At 38.0% G+C, this 19,892-nt stretch overlaps 1 protein-coding gene across 3 annotated transcripts in view; it reads right to left on the reverse strand.

Moving 5' to 3' along the window:
- KCTD17 (potassium channel tetramerization domain containing 17) overlaps positions 1-19,892 on the reverse strand; it is a 36,907-nt gene that overhangs the window by 16,274 nt on the left and 741 nt on the right. For all 3 annotated transcript variants that reach the window (XM_058189640.1, XM_058189639.1, XM_058189638.1), the window contains exons 2-5: positions 17,203-17,311; positions 2,500-2,591; positions 1,320-1,415; positions 487-612 (exon numbers count right to left, since the gene is read on the reverse strand). In XM_058189640.1, coding sequence (XP_058045623.1) covers positions 487-612; positions 1,320-1,415; positions 2,500-2,591; positions 17,203-17,311 — 423 coding nt within the window. The remainder of the gene's footprint in view (positions 1-486; positions 613-1,319; positions 1,416-2,499; positions 2,592-17,202; positions 17,312-19,892) is intronic.

A 19,892-nucleotide genomic window follows, 5' to 3' on the forward strand; every position in this document is an offset into this window, starting at 1 on the left:
AGTCACTCACTCTAGAATATCAGGTAACAGAAAACCAAGCAGGACAATACCATGCAAATGTAAGCAAAATGCTTGCAATTCTGAAGAACTACAAATTTATTTGAATTTTGGATTATCATATCTATGAAAGGAAATAGGTATCAAAATGTAATTCTGTTCTACATCTCCTTGTAAAAAGAGTCTTCACTCACTCCAGAAATAATAATAATAATAATAATAATAATAATAATAATAATAATAATAATAATAATAATAATAATATATTTATTATTTTTTTTAAATAATTTTTTTTAAATAAATTTTTTATTTAAAAAAATTTAAAAGGCAGAAAAGACCATTGGCTTAGAAATAAACATTTCTAAAACTAGGTTGGACATGACAGGGAACAACAAAGAACAAGTCCTAACACATTTGCCATTTGATAGCTGAAAAGAGAGTTTAGAACGTAAGTTATTTAAATTTCAGGATTTTAAGGACTGCTCTAACCTTAAGTTTCCGGCTGGACTCAGAACAGAGGCCACTGGGTGAGCTGCACAGTTCCTTTGAGACAACACACAGGAATTCTGATTGATCCTCATTCCCATAGTTATAGGATGACCCAATATTTACCAACTGTAGAAAGAGATGAATGAATGCTTGTTAGGCCAAATGATGCAAAATTTGGGAACACTTCTGGTTTGAAAAGGAACATAAGATCTGAAGAGGGCAAATGTTAGGATTAGTGCAGAAGATTTAATGTGAACGTATTTGTCCTCCACAGTGGTCTTCATATGACAAGAAACAACAGAAATGTAACCGTGTTTTTCAATAGAGCCAGAAAAGATTCAATCTGCCAAAAGATTTTTATCATGCCATAGAAAGAGCTAAGGAATATTTCCCCTCGATCTCCAATTAAGTTTGGAATGTTCTAGGATCTGAAAAATCTATAAATTTTAAGCTTATATAGTTTTAAGAATTGGGAGCATTGCCAATTCACAATTTATGTCTGCAATCTTACCTGTGCTTATTAAAAAGCAATGAAAAGAGTGATAATCAGGCAGAGGATTGCATGAAATGTCTTGCACAACAACACAGATTTATTAAAAAGTTAAGCACCATATAGTTTAGTGGAACTTATTCCCAGGCATGCAGTCAGAAGTGGGGAAAAAAACGACTAATACAGTTTATTAGGTGAATAGCATGTTTTTTCCTTCTTGGAATCTGGTTTGTGAATTACTTGTGAGAGCCAAGAGAGAAATCACTACCTAATTCTACACTATATAGGAAACATATATTCCTAATCTTTTAATAAATTCAATAAACAAAATAATCTTGCATACCTGTTCAAAGCGCCACCCATCTGACATTGTAGAAACCATTTGTGTGAGCTCTTCCTCCTGACATTGCAGTACTCTGTAGACATGTTTTGGTGGCACCTAGAAGAAACAGAACAAAGAACTACAGACTATATCAGCAAGGACTTCCCTGTCTATCTGTCCAAATTTTCTATTAATAAACAAAGACAGGCAGTTGCTTCCCATCCTCAATTCTGGGTCCTAGTGAAGAGAACTCTATGCTATAGAAAAGACAGAAGCAATTGATAGTTGTTGGAATATCTGCACAGTGCATTCAACTGAAAAGTTTTAGATGAGCAAGGAGAAGAGCTATAGCTCACCTAGTCATTTCTGGCAGGGCTGGGCTAAGGGTTAAGGATCCAGAGTTTTCTGGTAACCAAAATAAGTAGTGCTGTTATATGAATGATGTGATTCATTATAAGGCAAAAGGAGTGAGCAGTTCTGAACTTGGAAGGAGGAGAGGGACATGAAATTTCATATCCGAAAATTTCATGCCTTGAAATGAACCATTTTGCACTATTCTCACATGGAGTTTGAGAGCAAGACCACACATGAGAATAAAAAGTGCAATCTGCCTTAAAAGATTTAGTCATTATCTCCAGTTAAAAGAGATCTAAAAGGACAGATTTTCTCATTTCAGCAACCTCCAGATGGGTTGGGATTTCATTTCCCAGAATTCCCAGCCCATATTGCTTTGATCATTTGAGGTTGAAACTGAAATTGTGCCAACACATCTGGAAGGCACCTGGTTGGGGAAAGCTGCAATACTGTATGAGAATTGCTGCCAGTCCAAATGGAAGATATATGGACAAGTAACTTAATATGTGAAATCCTAGCTTCTCAATTCTCTCGTAACAACAATCAAAGACCAAGTGCCAAGAGTACTAGCCTTTTCACAGCTCCCACATATGATCTTTTCCCCATAAAATATAGACTGAATTTTCAAGAATCATTCTTTCCAATTACATAATTAACACTGAATAACAAATACCCCAAAATTAACTGAATTAAAACAGCCCCTGCTTAACAAGTAAATGCTGGCTTATTTATTCCCAGTCTTGTAACATTTATTGTTGTTCAGTTTTTTTTGTAAAATGAAACTTAACATTCTGGGCACTTTTGTTTCAATTTCTCTTAAATATAATTCTGACATTTCCCAACCCACCTGGGTTATGGTGTAATCCTTTTCCTCCAGTCTGTCTTTTATTAGTCTGATTAGAGACCCAATGTTGTAGAATTCTGCTTCTTCCAGAACTCCTAATAATAATAGCAGAGAGCATAACAATAAAACAGTAAGTACTGAACAATCTCACTATCAAGAAATATTAATTAAAATATAATCATTTGCGTATTAAACAGAAAAGATTTGGCAGTTCTTAAACTTAACTCACAACAGAATCATAAGCTAAGCATATGACAAGAGTGTGATGTCTTTCACAGAGATCAAATTTGGAAAGATAATCAAGGGGGGAAAGCAAGGCTACAATGAAAAATCATGTAAGGGAATATTTCTAATACTGGGAAACATTTAATACTAAATGTACAGTGTATCACAGAAGTGAGTACACCCCCTCACATTTTGTAAATATTTAAGTATATCTTTTCATGTGACAACACTGAAGAAATGACACTTGGCTACAATGTAAAGTAGTGAGTGTACAGTACCGGTGAAATGCATTTACCTTCGGTACCGGTTCGGGAATGTGAGCGTGTGCATGCTTCTTCTGTGAATGGCCAGAGCCTTCTGTGCATGTGCAGAGCCTTCTGTGCATGCACAGAGCCTTTTACACATGCGTAGAGGGTAAAAAATGGGACGTAATGATGTCCTGGCAGGTGGGCGGAGCCTCCCACCGCCGGCGCTACTGGTTTGCGCGAGCCGGATAGATCCAGCCGGATTACACCACTGATGTACAGCTTGTATAACAATGTAAATGTGCTGTCCCCTCAAAATAACGGCAACACAGCCATTAATGTCTAAACTACTGACAACAAAAGTGAATACACCCCTAAGTGATAATGTCCAGATGGGGCCCAAGTAGCCATTTTCCCTCCCTGGTGTCATGTGACTCATTAGTGTTACAAGGTCTCAGATGTGAAGAGGGAGCAGGTGTGTTAAATTTTGTGTTATAGCTCTCACGCTCTCATACTGGCCACTGGAAGTTCAACACGGCACCTCATGGCATGAATTCTCTGAGGATCTGAAAAAACGAATTGTTGCTCTACATAAAGATGACTTAGGCTATAAGAAGGTTACCAAGATCCTGAAACTGAGCTGCAGCACGGTGGCCAAGACCATACAGTGGTTTAACAGGACAGGTTCCACTCAGAACAGGCCTCGCCATGGTTGACCAAGGAAGTTGAGTGCCCATGCTCAGCATAGTATCTAGAGGTTGGCTTTGGGAAATAGACGTATGAGTGCTGCCAGCATTGCTGCAGAGGTTGAAGGCGTGGGGAGTCAGCCTGCCAGTGCTCAGACCATGCGCCGCACGCTGCATCAAATTGGTCTGCAGGGCTGTCAGAAGGAAGCTTCTTCTAAAGATGATGCACAAGAAAGCCCGCAAACGGTTTGCTGCTGACAAGCAGACTTAGGACATGGATTCCTGGAACCACATCCTGTGGTCTGATGAGACCAAGATAAATTTATTTGGTTCAGATGGTGTCAAGCATGTGTGGCAGCGACCAGGTGAGTATTACATAGACAAGTGTCTCTTGCCTACAGTCAAGCATGGTGGTGGGAATGTCATGGTCTGGGGTTGCATGAGTGCTGCTGGCACTGGAAGCTACAGTTCATTGAGGGAACCATTAATGCCAACATGTACTTATGACATACTAAAGCAGAGCATGATCCCCTCCCTTTGAAGACTGGGCCGCAGGGCAGTATTCCAACATGATAATGACCCCAAACACACCTCCAAAACGACCACTGCTTTGCTAAAGAAGCTGAGGGTAAAGGTGATGGACTGGCCAAGCACACCTCCAGATCTAAACCCTATTGAGCATCTGTGGGACATCCTGAAATGGAAAGTGAAGGTGCGCAAGGTCTCTGACATCCATCAAGGGTCCTTGAGTGGCTCAGACTGCTAAGACAGTTTATTATTAACAGCAGCTGCTTGCAATTACTTCAGGTTCAAGCCCCACCAGGCCCAAGGTTGACTCAGCCTTCCATCCTTTATAAGGTAGGTAAAATGAGGACCCAGATTGTTGGGGGCAATAAGTTGACTTTGTATATAATATACAAATGGATGAAGACTATTGCTTGACATAGTGTAAGCCGCCCTGAGTCTTCGGAGAAGGGCGGGATATAAATGCAAATTTAAAAAAAATCAGTTCCGTGACATCATCATGGAGTGGAAGAGGACTCCAGTGGCAACCTGTGAAGCTCTGGTGAACTCTATGCCCAAGAGGGTTAAGGAAGTGCTGGAAAATAATGGTGGCCACACAAAATATTGACACTTTGGGCCCCATTTGGACATCATCATTTAGGGGTGTACTCACTTTTGTTGCCAGCAGTTTAGACATTAATGACTGTGTGTTGCATTATTTTGAGGGGACAGCACATTTACACTATTATACAAGCTGTATACTCACTACTTTACATTGTAGCCAAGTGTCATTTCTTCAGTGTTGCCATATGAAAAGATATACTTAAATATATACAAAATGTGACGGGGTGTACTCACTTGTGTGACAGACTGTATATTATAGCTAAATGTCTATGTCATCCCAACTCACCTCACAGTGTTGTTGTTGTGAGGAAAATAGGAGGAAGGTATATAGGATATATTCTCTGCCTTGAGTTATTTGTAAAAATAATAAAGGTGGAATACAAATAAATAAATAAATAAATAAATATGATCAAACACACACAATCCAGACTTTTTAAGGAAGAAACTATATGACATCAGAACTTTATCTGTTATTTATTTATTTTATATATTTGCCTGCTGCAAAATGAGGAGGAAATTTTGATTTAAGAGAATCAGATTATCATAGAAACATTCAACTGAAATAGACCTCAGCAGATCACCTAAGCCTGTCACCTAAGCCTAATATAAAAATTAGTAATGTGAGAATAACTAGATTAGTAATGTGAGGAATAACTAGCCTTATTCATTATTCCCACTGGAATTCTTCCACATATATCTGTATATTATGTTAATATCTATTTTCATTCCATTCCTAGCAGCTTCCACATCAAATTTATTTATGAACACTTCTCATTCTTTCTGTTAACAACACGAATCTATCTTCCAATACTTTTTATACAGGATCATCATATTTTATCCTTATGCTCCTTCCAGCTCTATGGGTCTGATTCTTCCTCCACTTCCTCTACTTCTATTTCCTTCATATTTTTCCTTCTTTCTATGCCTAGATTTTTTCCCCCAAAAAGCAATCAAAAACTGTCAAGAATGTTCTGTGTCACATTCAGGATCTCTCATCATCATTATATTGTTCACTAACTCTTTCAATCTCTCATCATAAACAAATCAGTAAAGCTTTTGATTTATACAGGTAGTCCTCGACTTAACAACAGTTCATTTAGTGACCGTTCAAAATTACAACAGCTTTGAAAAAAGTGACATGACCATTTCTCACTTATGACCGTTGTAGCATCCCCATGGTCATGTGATTTACATTCAGTGCTTGACAACTGACTCACATTTATGACAGTTGTAGTGTCCTGGAGTCATGTGATCACATTTTGCGACCTTCTGACAGGCAAAGTCAATGAGGAAACCAGATTCATGTAACAACCATGTTACTAATATAACAGCTGCAGTGATTCACTTAACAAATGTGGCAAGAAAAGTCATAAAATAGGGCAAAACTGACTTAAGAAATTTCTCACTTAATAACATAAATTTTGTGCTCAGTTGCAATTATAAGTTGAGGACTACCTGTATTCCTTCCTTTTCCATGTGTACATGTGAACATATTAAAACATAAATCCTGAATTCATAACAAACACATATTTCTTGGCAACTTTGCAATAAACAATCATCATTTTCATTCAATTCTGAACAGTCCCAATGTTTATCTGATTCCCATCCATTCATTCAAGTCATCTGACCAAGTCATTTTTCTCCAGAATCACATTCAATTAAGCCTGGGTCTTCCTTTGTCATTTGAGTATAACTTTAACCAAATCAAATCCCATCAAAACTAATATATTAGATTTTTAATCTCACTCAGTTCAAGATTACTCCAGATACCTACTTTCATGAGCATTCACAACTACCTAATGAAACCAATTCATACTTTCTGACATGCACTTTAATCCTTTTATTAATAATTAAACTTAATTTCACTTTTTCACATTCCAATCAATAAGATTAATCCACCTGCAATCATATTTATTACAATTACATTCTTTCTCGTAGTTTCACATAAGCACGTGTATCTATTTTTCTTTCATGTATTTTAATTGTTTATTATTAATGGTAGAATACAAGCAATTACAATACTGGTAAAAATGTAGCAGTTTAAAATGAAAAAAATGTACATGGAGGTGATTAAACACTATAAAAAGAAAATGTGGGAGAACAAGTAACAGAAAAAAACAAGAAATATCCATATAATTTTCATTTAGCATCAATATAGAATAAATTCAATCCTCAATCTTATTTTTCAGTCTGGATCATATGAAAATCTATTGCTTTATGTTCTTATTTTTAGAGCAAAAATCTTTTCAAAAATAGATAAGGCTCTTATCTGAATTCATCAGAAAAATATATTCCTTTCCATTTACATAAGATTATCCTCTTTGCCAAGCCCCAGGCTTGATAAAACCAAGATCTTCATAAAATGACAAATTCTATATTTTAGGAAAACAGCTTGACAGCCCATTTATATCTTAATTCTTATATTTCCCTACAAAGTTGCATATGCTGTTTTTTGCAGATGCTATGTTTGCATATGCAAAGTTACCATATGCTAATTTTTGATTGAAACAAAGCTATGACTGGACTAGACCAAATGATATTTTAGGGGAATCTCAAATCCAAGCACGGGTCACAGGACGAAAGCTGAAGAGAAAAAAGACTGTGAAAAGACAGAATAAGAGAGAAATGATCGGACAAATTCATAACACGAGTCTCTCTTTTTTCCCCTCTACTAGGTCATGCAAACTGACAAGGAAGTTTAAGGTGATCAGATAAAACATGGAGGCCCCCCCCCCAAAAAACAAAACAAAATCGACCTCAAAAGAGGGGAAAGAAAAGGAAAGGCAGTATGTTTAATAGACTTGAAAGAGGACAGATTTCAGCAGGATAAAAGAGAAGAAACACTGAGTCCAATACTCAACTAAGAAGTGACCATCCTAAATAGATACGTATTAGTAAGGTGGCATAATTGTCATACAAATGCAAAAGAAAGAAACAGTACTTATGAAATCACTGCAGATCGCACCGAATCTTAATGAAAGCAACCAAACAAGCAAAAATACTTGCATCAAAAGTCATCATTTCAAAATAGGATAAATTTTATTCATATTTCAATACATTTATTCTGAAAGATTCAATTTTCTCATTTTCTAATGCAATAGATTCGTTTCATTACAATAAATATGCCCTATTTCTGAATAAAGAATTTAATAAAAGAGGGATTATTTTCTTCCATAAAGAAGCTAGAATGAATTTTGCAAAGAGAAAATAAATTAATCACTATTTCTATATGATCCCTTTCTACCTAATTTGAAAGTAGATCAGTTATCTCAATAGCTTGTTATTGGCTTGGCATGAAAGAAGACAAAAAAAACATGGAGAAAAATATTTCTAAGCATAAGAGTAGAATGCTGGAATGGTCTTTTCAGTAGCATCACACTTAATAGTGTATAAATGATTACTGTTATGCAACGAAGGGGAAATTCTTCAGTTTCTCCAGCTCAGTGAGTCTATATTTAGAAGAATATGTGCATGTGAATAGAACAATCCAGAAAGAGATGCTTCAGATTCAAAAGGACATTTTTATTACAGAAATAGCATGCTTAAATAAAGTTTGCTTCTCTAAGTCTTCCGTGAAGATAGGGGAGGCAAGGGAGAGGGTAGATGGGTAAGGGACGGGACAGGATATTGTAACAGCATTAAAAAACATTCCAGATATCTTCACTAGCTTTGAAATATTACTTCCAGCAACCCATTAAGAAAGCCAGCAAAATATAATAATTCTAGACATATCCTTAGGTACCCATTCCATTGTTAATCATCTCTTCATGATGAGTTGAACTTCTGAGAAAATAGAACTGAGGTGAGCTGCTAGCATGCTCCTTCTTATCTTATTCATAGCAAATTTTGAGGTACCTGAAGAGGCGTCACTCTGATTTTTGTTCCAAATTTTTTTTTTATTTTTGATTTTTGTTGAGGTGAGGTACCTCAAAAAGAAAACGCCATATTTACAAAAAAGAATGATGAACCTGAATTTAAGATGACCAGGTGTGTCACAAACATTGTTTCAGAAGATCAACTTTCTGAAAACTAATAAGTCATCCCCTGGATTGAGATAACCTAGAAAACCATAATTTGTTCCAATGTATTCTGGAACATTCCAACATTTTCATGTCCAACTCTTGTTGAAACCAATCCTGAAGTGTATTTTCCCCTCAACAAATGTATGCATGTAAGACTCTCACATATGTGTATTTATGACTCTTAGCTTAAACAATCTCAGTTGTTTTGGAGAAAAATGGGAGGTCAAAGTGCTACCGTGTTTTCCTGAAAATAAGACCCTGTCTTACATTTTTTAAACCCCGATATAAGCACTTGTCCTTATTTTCGGGGGGGTCTTATTATTTTGGGGCACATGGAGCAAGACGGGGCTCCTCTTGCCGTCTTACCTGATTTCCACTCTGTCTCCCCAACCCTAACCAGAGGAAATGGTGGGGACTGGCTGTGCATGCATTTAAATATTTTCAGGGAGAGGCCTTATTTAGCACATGCACTCAAAAGCCCAATTGGGCTTACTATCTGGGGAGGTCTTATTTTTGGGGGAACAGGGTATTTCACTTTGACTTCTTGATAGAAAGGTGGGAAATAAATTTAACAAATGAACAAACTAAATAAGCAAATAGATAGAGGTGATCAAGACTAACCTTGATTAGCATAGCTATTCATACTTTGCACCCCCACTCATTTGCTCATATTCAGCAATTATACAGAAATTGTGTTAGTTGCTTTCTAATTCTCTCAAGAAAATGTACTACAGCCATAAGTAATTATTCAAAAAGTAAGCTAGATTCTTTTTGGGTAAATATAGTAAATGCTACTTGGTCATTAAGTCGTCCATAATAGAGCATACCAATGGCTTGTGCAGACCCAAGCATTATATGCTAACTAAGTTATTCTGGCTTTATTCAATATATATAGTTTTTTTAAAAAACAAAATCCTGACTTAGTTTGATGTATAAATCTATCCAGTGAATTAAATCTTTTCAGCCACTAAAACCAACTGATTTCCCATATGGAAATGTGACAAAATCATGCCTATCAGAAAAATAATTCAACCAACTCGACAGATGGTTTAAGAATAAATTTTCATCTATTTAGTTAGCTTGATTTATAAAGCCTCCCACTCAGCACATAACTCGGGGCAGTGTACATCATTTGTAAACAACAATTAAGTCCATATAAAATGATTTAAAAATAAAAACAAAATTCAAAACATAAGGACATTCAGTACTGGGAAAAATTAAACCAACAGAATTATTCTGTTGGCTTAATTTTCCCACTGCTTGGGAAAAGGTTCAGATTTTTATGCCCTCTGAAAGGCTGAAAAGGTTGGGGCCAACCAAATCTCAAGGAGGAATTGTGTTCCAAAGGGCAGGAAAGTAACAGAGAAGGCACAACTGTCTTCTCTCATGACACTGTCTAAGTGACACAACATTGTCAACAGTGTCTGATCAAACTTTGCCCTGCCAGATCTAACCAGAAGAGCAAAAATAATCAAAGATTATTTTTGAGTCCTGCAAATAACCCAGCCCTGTGTCACGAAAAACTTCATAGTGAGAACCAGGATCTTGAATGATGCTCAAGATCTCTGGTAATCAATGTAGCTCATAAAGTAGAGAGGTATCTGTTCACATCCCTGAATTCTGGGCCTGTGAGCTTCTGAGAGGTCATTGAGGACAGCCCATATGGAACCATTGCAGTAATCCAACTGTGAGGTGACTAAAGCATGAATGATTATGAGGAGAGCCTCCTGATTCATACATAGGCACAACTGATGTTAGAACAATAGCTGTACATCTCTTAGAACAATAGCTGTACATCTCCCAAACTGCACACTGGGTAGATTTGGACCAGTACTACTCTATCCAGAAAGAACATGGAAAGTGTCTAGATCAGATGGTCCCAAAACCCACAGCTACTTGTATTACAAGGGTTAAGTCTGAGCCTGTTTCCCCTCAGCCAGGTCCCTATAGCCTCTAGACATCAAGAAAGAATGTTGTGCGATGTACATCCAACTCCATGCCTATGGATGACCCCATCCAGCAATCTTCTTCTGTGTTCTTTCTTTCTTTCTTTCTTTCTTTCTTTCTTTCTTTCTTTCTTTCTTTCTTTCTTTCTTTCTTTCTTTCTTTCTTTCTTTCTTTCTTTCTTTCTTTCTTTCTTTTTCTTTCCTTCCTTCCTATCTATCTATCTATCTATCTATCTATCTATCTATCTATCTATCTATCTATCTATCTATCTATCTATCTAAAGGGATGTATGTATGTATGTATGTATGTATGTATGTATGTATGTATGTATGTATGCATTTCAAACATAATTCTGGAACACCTCAAGCAATTTTGACCAAACTTGGTACACAGATGACTTACCCTCCAGAGACAAACACTGTGGGGGTAAGACACCCCTGGGGTGTGTCTGTGTGTCTGTGTCTGTGTGTTCCAGCATAACTATGGAAAGCCTGAGCCTTTAAGGAGAGCAAGTGCGGTGTCCTAGAGCGACATTTGTTCATGATGCCATGGGAGGGGGAAGGGAGCCTGATTAGGCCAGTACAGAGGCCTTTGATTGAGCGTGCTCCCTCACATAGTGGGCCTTTAAGGCCTAGGCCTCCCTCACACAGTAGGCCTATGAAGCGAAGGGAGCCTGATTCGGCCAGTACAGAAGACTTTGACTGAGCGCGCCACGACCTAACGAGATCGTCTGCCCCCACCTCACAGCTTCAACCCATTTTCCCAGGATCGTCCTTCACCCCAACTCATCACACAAAGGATGGGACCACACCAACCGAGGTGAAACAGGTATGAAGGCCACAGAGGAGACCCAGCTTATTTTAGCAGGGGTGGAGGAGGCACAGCATGGCCCAGCTCAGGGATTTATATTCCAGTCCAAGGCCTAGTCTGAGGAACTGGTAAAACAGATGGTGGCACAGGTAGGGGGGTTGGAGGGTGAAGGGATAGGGCAGGGATGATGGGCAGGGGAGTAGGAGGAAGAAAGACTCCTCTCAATGGCTCCCTGTCAGACAAACGCTTCGACGTCTATAAATACCCTGGCAGCACCGGGTTATCAGCTAGTATAGCTGATAACTAGCGAGTCAGAAAAGAATCAAGCCTCGAGCTATCCTACAAAGCAAGAACCTTGAGTTAGACCTCTCTCCTCATCTCCACAACATCACTAATTTGAAATGGCCCAAGAGGAAAGAGAACCACAATAACTCCATAACTTTCAACACTTAAAGCCAGTCCAAAAGGAAATAATAATCAATGGTATCAATATTGTCAAGGAAACCAGTGGAAATACCACCTCTACAGTAGTCCTGCCACATCAGCAAATAAAATCAATACCATACCTACACTGTACCTTTGTTTGAAACCCTACTGGGAGAGATCCAGAAATCCACTTCATCTAGAAACCTTTGAAACTGCAACCTACTTTCTTAGCAACTTTCCCTAAAAAGGAAGCGGTCCAAAAATTAATAGTGAGATCCAGCATGATTTCTTGAGGGGCGGGGGATGTCTTCTTAAGCATGGGTTGGGCCACCCCCTCTTTCAAGGATGAATCACTGTTTGGATTCAACCCACATGCTCTAGTTAGCCTTAACTAACTAACCAGATTATATCATCAAGCATAAAGATATTTGATTCATGTAGAAACACTCAAAATTTAATCTTCAACCATATCCACTATCTAGCTCTAATCCAATGATGGCCAAATCAAAACTTGTTGGATCTATTTTGCTCTTGATATTTTTTTTATCACAGTGGGTATCCATATACACCAACCAGAATTATCATCCAGACAGAAGAACAATATTAAAGAATTGGGAATCTCTAGCCCAAAATATCAGAGACCAGGTTGCAACTGGTGGCTGGGGAATTCTGGACGTTTTGAGGTCCATATATTTTAAAGTTTCTGAGGTTGAAAAATATTAGCCTAAGGGAAATTGACATAAAATTACTGCTACATAAGCAAATAAAATGTTGTCTTCCATTTTGTTCATCTGTCATTTGCAACCCCATGTCTCTTCCCTAAGGGGACCCACGTGATGCATTTCAGCAGCAGGCATGTGGGATCCAGGCACTTAATGAAACCACTGAGGAACTAAAATTATACTTAGGAACTAGCACTTTGTTATTCACCAGAATAATCTATTTGGACCTGAAGCCTCATTAGGAACCTCACAATATGTCACTTTCTTCCTTCAGCAACTAGGGAATATATTAATAAACAAAGCAAAAAATACAGCCACTAGGAGTCTGAAAGTTGTGGGGAGGGAAACGAAGAAGCAGTTTTTCAATCACCACAGAGAATTACTGTCCTCATCATGACAATGATGTTGTTCTTCTTTTCCTTCGCCTCCCATACTAGAGTAGTATCCAGAACCAGAACCAGAATAGAAATAGAATAAAATATTGTAATTTCAGATTCTTCAAGAGTGATCAGTTAGCTTCTTGTAACATGCTAAATTCTAAACTTAGGTTACCAAGACATGATTTTTGTTTGCACATAACATGTCCCCAAATAAACCAGACATGGTTCAGCTACATATTATGGTTTATTCCCATAATATGTAGCTGAATTCTTATGACACGTACTGCACCTTTAAGCTCATGTACTGTTGTCTGAACTCAGTCAGTTCTTCTCCCTATTCTTACTCCTTTTTTGTGCTATAAGAAAATTGTGCTTTGAATAATTCAGACAAGTACTCTCACCACTGCCAACTACTCCCACAAGAAAAGGAAACTGTCAGAACAGAGAAACTGAAAATGGCGTAACGCTGTGAATTAGTTCATCAGCTTCTTTCTTTTTAAATTGGGAAAAAAACTTTATTATAAGCATATAATCACTTTATACTCTTCAAGCTGATGTTAAAAAGTAGAAAAGACACAAGACAATGAAATACTAAAAGCAAAGTAAAAAAAAAACATAAAAACAACATAAAGATGTAGCTTTCAACATCAGACTTCCTCCTTCCTTTCCACTGTCTTCTATCTCTTACTGCTATTTAAACATTTACAGTATACTCTTTTCCTTGACCACTGGAAATTATAGCTTGTCTCTATTTGGATGATTTGCTCTACTGTTTAATTAGCTGATTGTTATCACAAACAAGAGTGCCACCAAAATATGTCATTGGCAGCTTGTTGTTAGGATTTCTGAACACAGAATAATAAATAGCATTCAACAGAACGATAATTTTTTTTTTGAAGGAAAGACGCTGCTTCTTACGAAGTCAAAAACTAAATATTTAGAATACCAAGCATCAGTGTATTTACAAGGGTACAAACCATCACCCTTGTGATGCACTGTTTGGCCTGTTTCTCATTTTCCCAACACAGAACTGCACTAAGGGAATGTAGGCAATTAAAAATAGACGGTAGAGCCGAAGCAAAGGACCACAGAAGTAAATAAATACAGCTGCTCTTTATTTTCAAGTTCAGAGTCTCAACCCCACTCAGCATGGTTGTGGTGGGTGAGGACAATATCCATGCGGGCAGCCCCAAGTAGGGTAATAGGAATTGCCAACTTTCACTATAAAAAGACATCAATCTGTGACCCAGATTAAGATAAAATATGCAACTATTATTCCACCCATTTATTTTGTAAGAAACTAGCCTGGTTTGCCTTTCCTTTCTCTTCCTCACTTCAGCTGCTAGATTAATGTCCAATAGCATACCAAAGGGCGGGGGAGAGGGCATCCACCTTGGGTGCAAGCAACAAGGAGATGAGGCTGAAGATCAGAAGGCAGCTAGCAACAGGTGCGCAGTAGTCAGCTGGTTGATGTGGCACAGCAGCAATGGGAGGGGAAAACGTGCCTTCAAGTCAGTATTGTCTCCCAGCAACTACCCCCTGCAGCATTTTTCAGAAGTGACATGCTAGTTCCCTCTTCCTCAGTCTGAAAGTAAACAACTGGCCAAGCTCAACCAACTCACTTCATGCCTAAAGTGGGATTAGAACTCAGAGTTTCCTGATTTCTAGTCTGGTGCTTAAACCCTACACCAAACTGGATCTTAGCAGCAAAACAAGTATCTTAGCTATAGGTTTAGTGTAGTACGTCCTACTGATTTAACCTTTTTAAGGGAAATGTAGTACAATTTACAAACATTCGTTTAGTGATCGTTCAAAATTACAAGAGCACTGAAAAAAGTGACTTATGACCGTTTTCACACTTAGGACTATTGCAGAATCCTCATGAGCCTGTGATCAAAACTCAGATGCTTGGCAACTGACATGTACTGTGACAGTTGCAATGTCCTAGGGTCATGTGATCACCTTTTGCAACCTTCTGACAAGCAAACTTAATGGGGAAGGGAGACTCACTTAACAACCATGTTACTAACTTAACAAACTGCAGTGAATCAGTTAACGGTAGTCATAAGGTTGGAAAATGGGGCAAAAGTCACCTAACAACTATCTTACTTAGCAAGAGAAATTTTGGGCTCAATTGTCATAACTTGAGAACTACCTAGATATGGAGTTGTTGAAATTGATTATAGAGATTGCTAATTGTTATGACTTACAGGTTTGTGTCTATGGGAATCATTGAATAAATCTGCCATTTTTCTTTCCTCTTGAACATAAGCTCACCCTTCTACACTACTGCAGGTATTAGTGTTAAATTAAGGCGGTTTGCTAGTTCAGGCAGTATGCCAGAAATTCACGTTTTCTCTGCAGAAAATCTTCTGAAGATATCTACATTTTAGCAGAGCTATCTGGAAAGTACAGCCCAGCAAAGAGATACCAAGTTATAAGCCACTAGATAGATAAAATAACTAAGCAGTACCTATTTTTTAATTTTTGTTATCCAGACTTCTTCACCAAAATGGCCTTATTTATATTATAAAAATAAAGATAAAACAACAATTATGCATGAATTAAACAAAAGCACTATTACATAAAAAGAAAAAGGTACACAGCCAATATAAATGCTAATTTGAATAAACATATCTCTACATAATAGAAGAAGGGCAAGAGAAAGAACCGATTAAGAAACAAAGGAGTAATTTACCCGGTAGTAAAATCTTTTGTTTTTCATCCAGAAGCCCCTTGGGTTAACATCTGGATCTCCATCAAGACTAAAACAGACTATATTCTGAACCCCAGAAACTCTTTGCTGTAAGTCATCATAAACCAGAGCTAAGAAATTCTTAGCAACCATAGTTTTATGCAGGGTGGCTGTGGACCATAAAGGGCAGAGATAGGGTAAAAAGTAGATAGGGCTGTATCTCAGACGTGAGCAAAACAAATATTGGAGAATTGTTCATATAAATTGGGGACCATTTAGGGCAGTGGTCCCCAACCTTTCCAACTTGGTGGCCTGACCCTTTGGGGGAGGAGGGAGAGAGGGGATGGCTCTGTGTGAATGGTAGGCACACGAACACACATACATCTCCATTTGTGCAAGCAGAACTTCACGCATGAGCCCCTATTTGCATGAGTGGAACTGCACACGCATACACCCTCCAACCCCCACTTACACAAGTCGCTTCCAAATGGGTCGTGGCCCAATAGTGGGCCGTAGCCCGGGAGTTGGGGATCCCTAGTTTAGGGGATGTTTGTCTTTTAACTATGCTATATCTATTTTTAAGATTTATGTTATATTTGTTTTTCATGTTCAATACTTTAGAAAACCATTTTACCCATTTTTAAGAAGAGAAACAATAATGGAAAGAATGGGCCCTTGGTCAGTAAAAAGAAGCTTGAGGGTACCGTATTACTGCATATGTATTCACGGTATTACTGTGTCAGTAATACCGTAGTCTAATTTGGTATAATGCATCATTTTATGTTCTTGTTATAGAATCATTTCCTGAAAAAATATGTGAAGCGTTCAATCTCATAAAAAAGATCATATTGCCAGAAAATATTTAACATGTTCTTAAAGTCCTGCTATAATATTACTGTCATGAAATATTTTAGACAATAAACGCAGAGACGAGAGTATTCTCAAGTGTATTTCAGAGGCACTTCAATAAATAGCCCTTAGCAATCAATTATGTTCATTGCCCACCAAAAACAATACAGCTAGTCCTTGATTTATGACCATAATTGGGCCCAAAATTTCATTGCTAAGTGTTGAGTTTTACCCCACTTTATGACCTTTTTGCCACAGTTATGCGAATCACTGCAATTGTTAAGTGGATCATGTGGTCGTTAAGGGAATCTGGCTTCTCCCATTGACTCTGCTTGTCAGAAGTTACTGGGAAGATTTCCAGTGATGATCACATGACCCCAGGATAGTGCAATGTTCATAAATGATCACATACACCCTAGGGGATGCTATAATGATGTTAAGGGTGAAAAAGGTTGTAATTCACTTTTTTCAGTCCTTCAAATGGTCATCAAACGAATGTTTCTAAGTCAAGGAATACCTCTACTGGCATGTATATTCCTAAGTTCCGGAACATACAGATCTGTAGACTTACCTTCCTCAGCCATGTCTTTATCCAGTACCAGTTTCCCATGCCGGAGGAAATTCAGAATAGGTCCAAAGTAAGTTGGATCTCGATCTATGAGATACGCGCCGGTCTCATCCTAAACCAAAAGCAAAGAACCAAACAAGCCATGAGTTCTTTGTTTACTTGGATCTTCAAAAGATTTTTGAATACAATCCTTCGCCCGAACCTCTGAATAAATTTAGTTTTCAGGGATAACAAATGAAATATTATTATGGATCATTAAATGCTTAAAAACATTTAAGAGAAAGAGAGAAAGAATTAACGGTCAGCTTTCATAATAAAGGGGATATAAACACCAATTGGGACATGTGCTTTTTATGTAAGCCTTAAAGTTAAACCAGTGAGAAATAATTTAGAAATCAGCAGTCGGGTAACCGGTTTTGCTGACCTTTCATTACTGAAGAGTGGTAAAAGAAAATGAGCTCAAGGACTCTTCTCAAAAAGGTTGAATGGGCATTAATATAAATTTATATATAAAATGATACAAAACAGGGCAAAACTTTTTGAAATGTTTTACACACACACACACACAGAGAGAGAGAGAGCAAGAGAGAGAATAACACAGATTCATACATACCATATTGATGGGAATAAAGTGGCAATAACTATACATTCAGAAACAGATCTTGACAAGTCTACAAAGGGGGAAGGTATTTATCATTTATATCTTGCCTTTATCATGTTTTATAAATAACTCAAGGTGATGAACATCTATAATTCTCCTTCCTGCTCCTATTTTCTCCACAACTGCCACTTTTAACAGATTAACAGTTGGAAGGGACCTTGTAGGTAATCTAGTCCAACCCCACCCCCACCCCCAAGCAGGAGACCCTACACCATTTCTGACAAATGGCAGTCCAGTCTCTTCTTGAAAGCTTCCAGTGATGAAGCTCCTACAACTTCTGAAGGCAAGAGAGAGACTAGCCCCAGTCACCCAGCCAGCTTTCATGCCTAAGGCCGGAAAATTCGGTGTCCTGATCTCTAGCCTGGTACCTTAACCCACAAGAGACACATCTCAAGATAGTATCCATTAGGAAAAAAATAAAACAAATTGTACTGCCAACACTAAATGTGTTACACAGATATACTATTCACCTATGACTGCTATATCTCAAAAATGGTTGTATTTCAAAACTGCTTTTAAAAAAATCAATCTGGAACAACTTTCCAAAGAGAAAACATCTTGCAGACATAGGGTTTTTTTATGCGGGGCGGCGGCCTGGGGAATAATGGGCAAAAAGGGAAGTCTGTTTTAAACCATGCACACTCAGCAAAAGAGGTTTTTGTTTCTGTCATATTTATGGGAACCCTAAGTCATTAAATGTAGTTGAATTGTAGGAGATTCAGGGCAAATAATTATAATGATATTTAAGCTGTGAAGTATTTAAATATTTCTTAGATAAATGATCTTAGATAAATGATCACTAAATCAATATACTGACTTCATTCAAGCCTTGTGCTATGGCATAAAATATTATTTAGGTAAAACACAATGGCTAAGTTTGCAAAACAAAGTCAAAACCAATTGCATGTATCTGCAGGATCAGAAGGGGGAAAAATGTAAAGCTGCCAAGAAAAATAGGAAGAGAGGGATTTGGCAAGGCCTGCATACTTTGTGTGTCTGTGCATGTGTACGCAGGCACAACTGTGTACTTCCTCCAAATAATATTGGCCAATTTGAAACAATGTCGTCACGAAGACTTATACAGTATTCATAAAACAGATTAAGATGTGATCTGAGTTAATCAAATTGGCTGGGTTCACCCTACAAACTAAATTTTATATACATTCTATTCAGTTTGTCATGGAAGTGTAAATCAGGCTGACTAAAAGGTATCTGCCCAGTTCTAACATGCTGCATCTAAATGAACTATCCTTTAGTTATTATGGCTTTAGTTGATAATCTGGCTCACAAGATACATTATCACAGTGGCTGGATTCCTTCAATATGCTAAAGCCCCTCTTAGCCTAGCCTAGTTGTGTGTAAATCCAGCCATCCCACTACAAAATACATTTTAGCCTAATATGTTGTCCAAAGTCACAAGCTTTTTGATCCTATCATAATATTTATTTTAAGCTGTATTCTTTAGGCATATAGCCTTGGAGAATAAACACTGAAGTCAACCGCCTGACTGAGCGTATGCTTTACTCCATTTAAAACAAGAACAACAACCCAAAAACATCCTGCGGATGAAGTTTTTGAACGGCTGCCCAAGACTACATTAGCCTTAACAACAGCTTGCATCGAGCGCCAAGATAAAACTCTTGGAACCACTGACACTAAAAGACCCACATTAATACAAGGGGTGTTACGGTGAGGAAGAGGAAGGAAACGACTCCTAAATTCGCGGTTATTTTGAGTACTGGGCAAGATTTCTTCGAGGCGGAGCAGCCCCTTGGGGTGGACAAGCGGAGTTTTCGTGATCTTTTATCGATGCTTTTAGCGGAAACCGGCGCGCTTCGGGGATAAGAGGCGATCAACATTATCTCCTCGAGCCATTTAAATCAGCACACTCGCGTGCAAAAAGCAGAAGCCGGAGACTTTCTCGGCGTCCGCATTTTTCAACAAGCAGAGCGATTGGCCTGCAGGCATTTAAAAACAAGTTTCATCGCTTACACTTTCGCAGCTCAGGCAGGCAGAGACGCCCCGCCAGAAA

This window comes from Ahaetulla prasina, chromosome 7 (assembly GCF_028640845.1).
Source record: "Ahaetulla prasina isolate Xishuangbanna chromosome 7, ASM2864084v1, whole genome shotgun sequence".
Classification (NCBI taxonomy): Eukaryota; Metazoa; Chordata; class Lepidosauria; order Squamata; family Colubridae; genus Ahaetulla; species Ahaetulla prasina.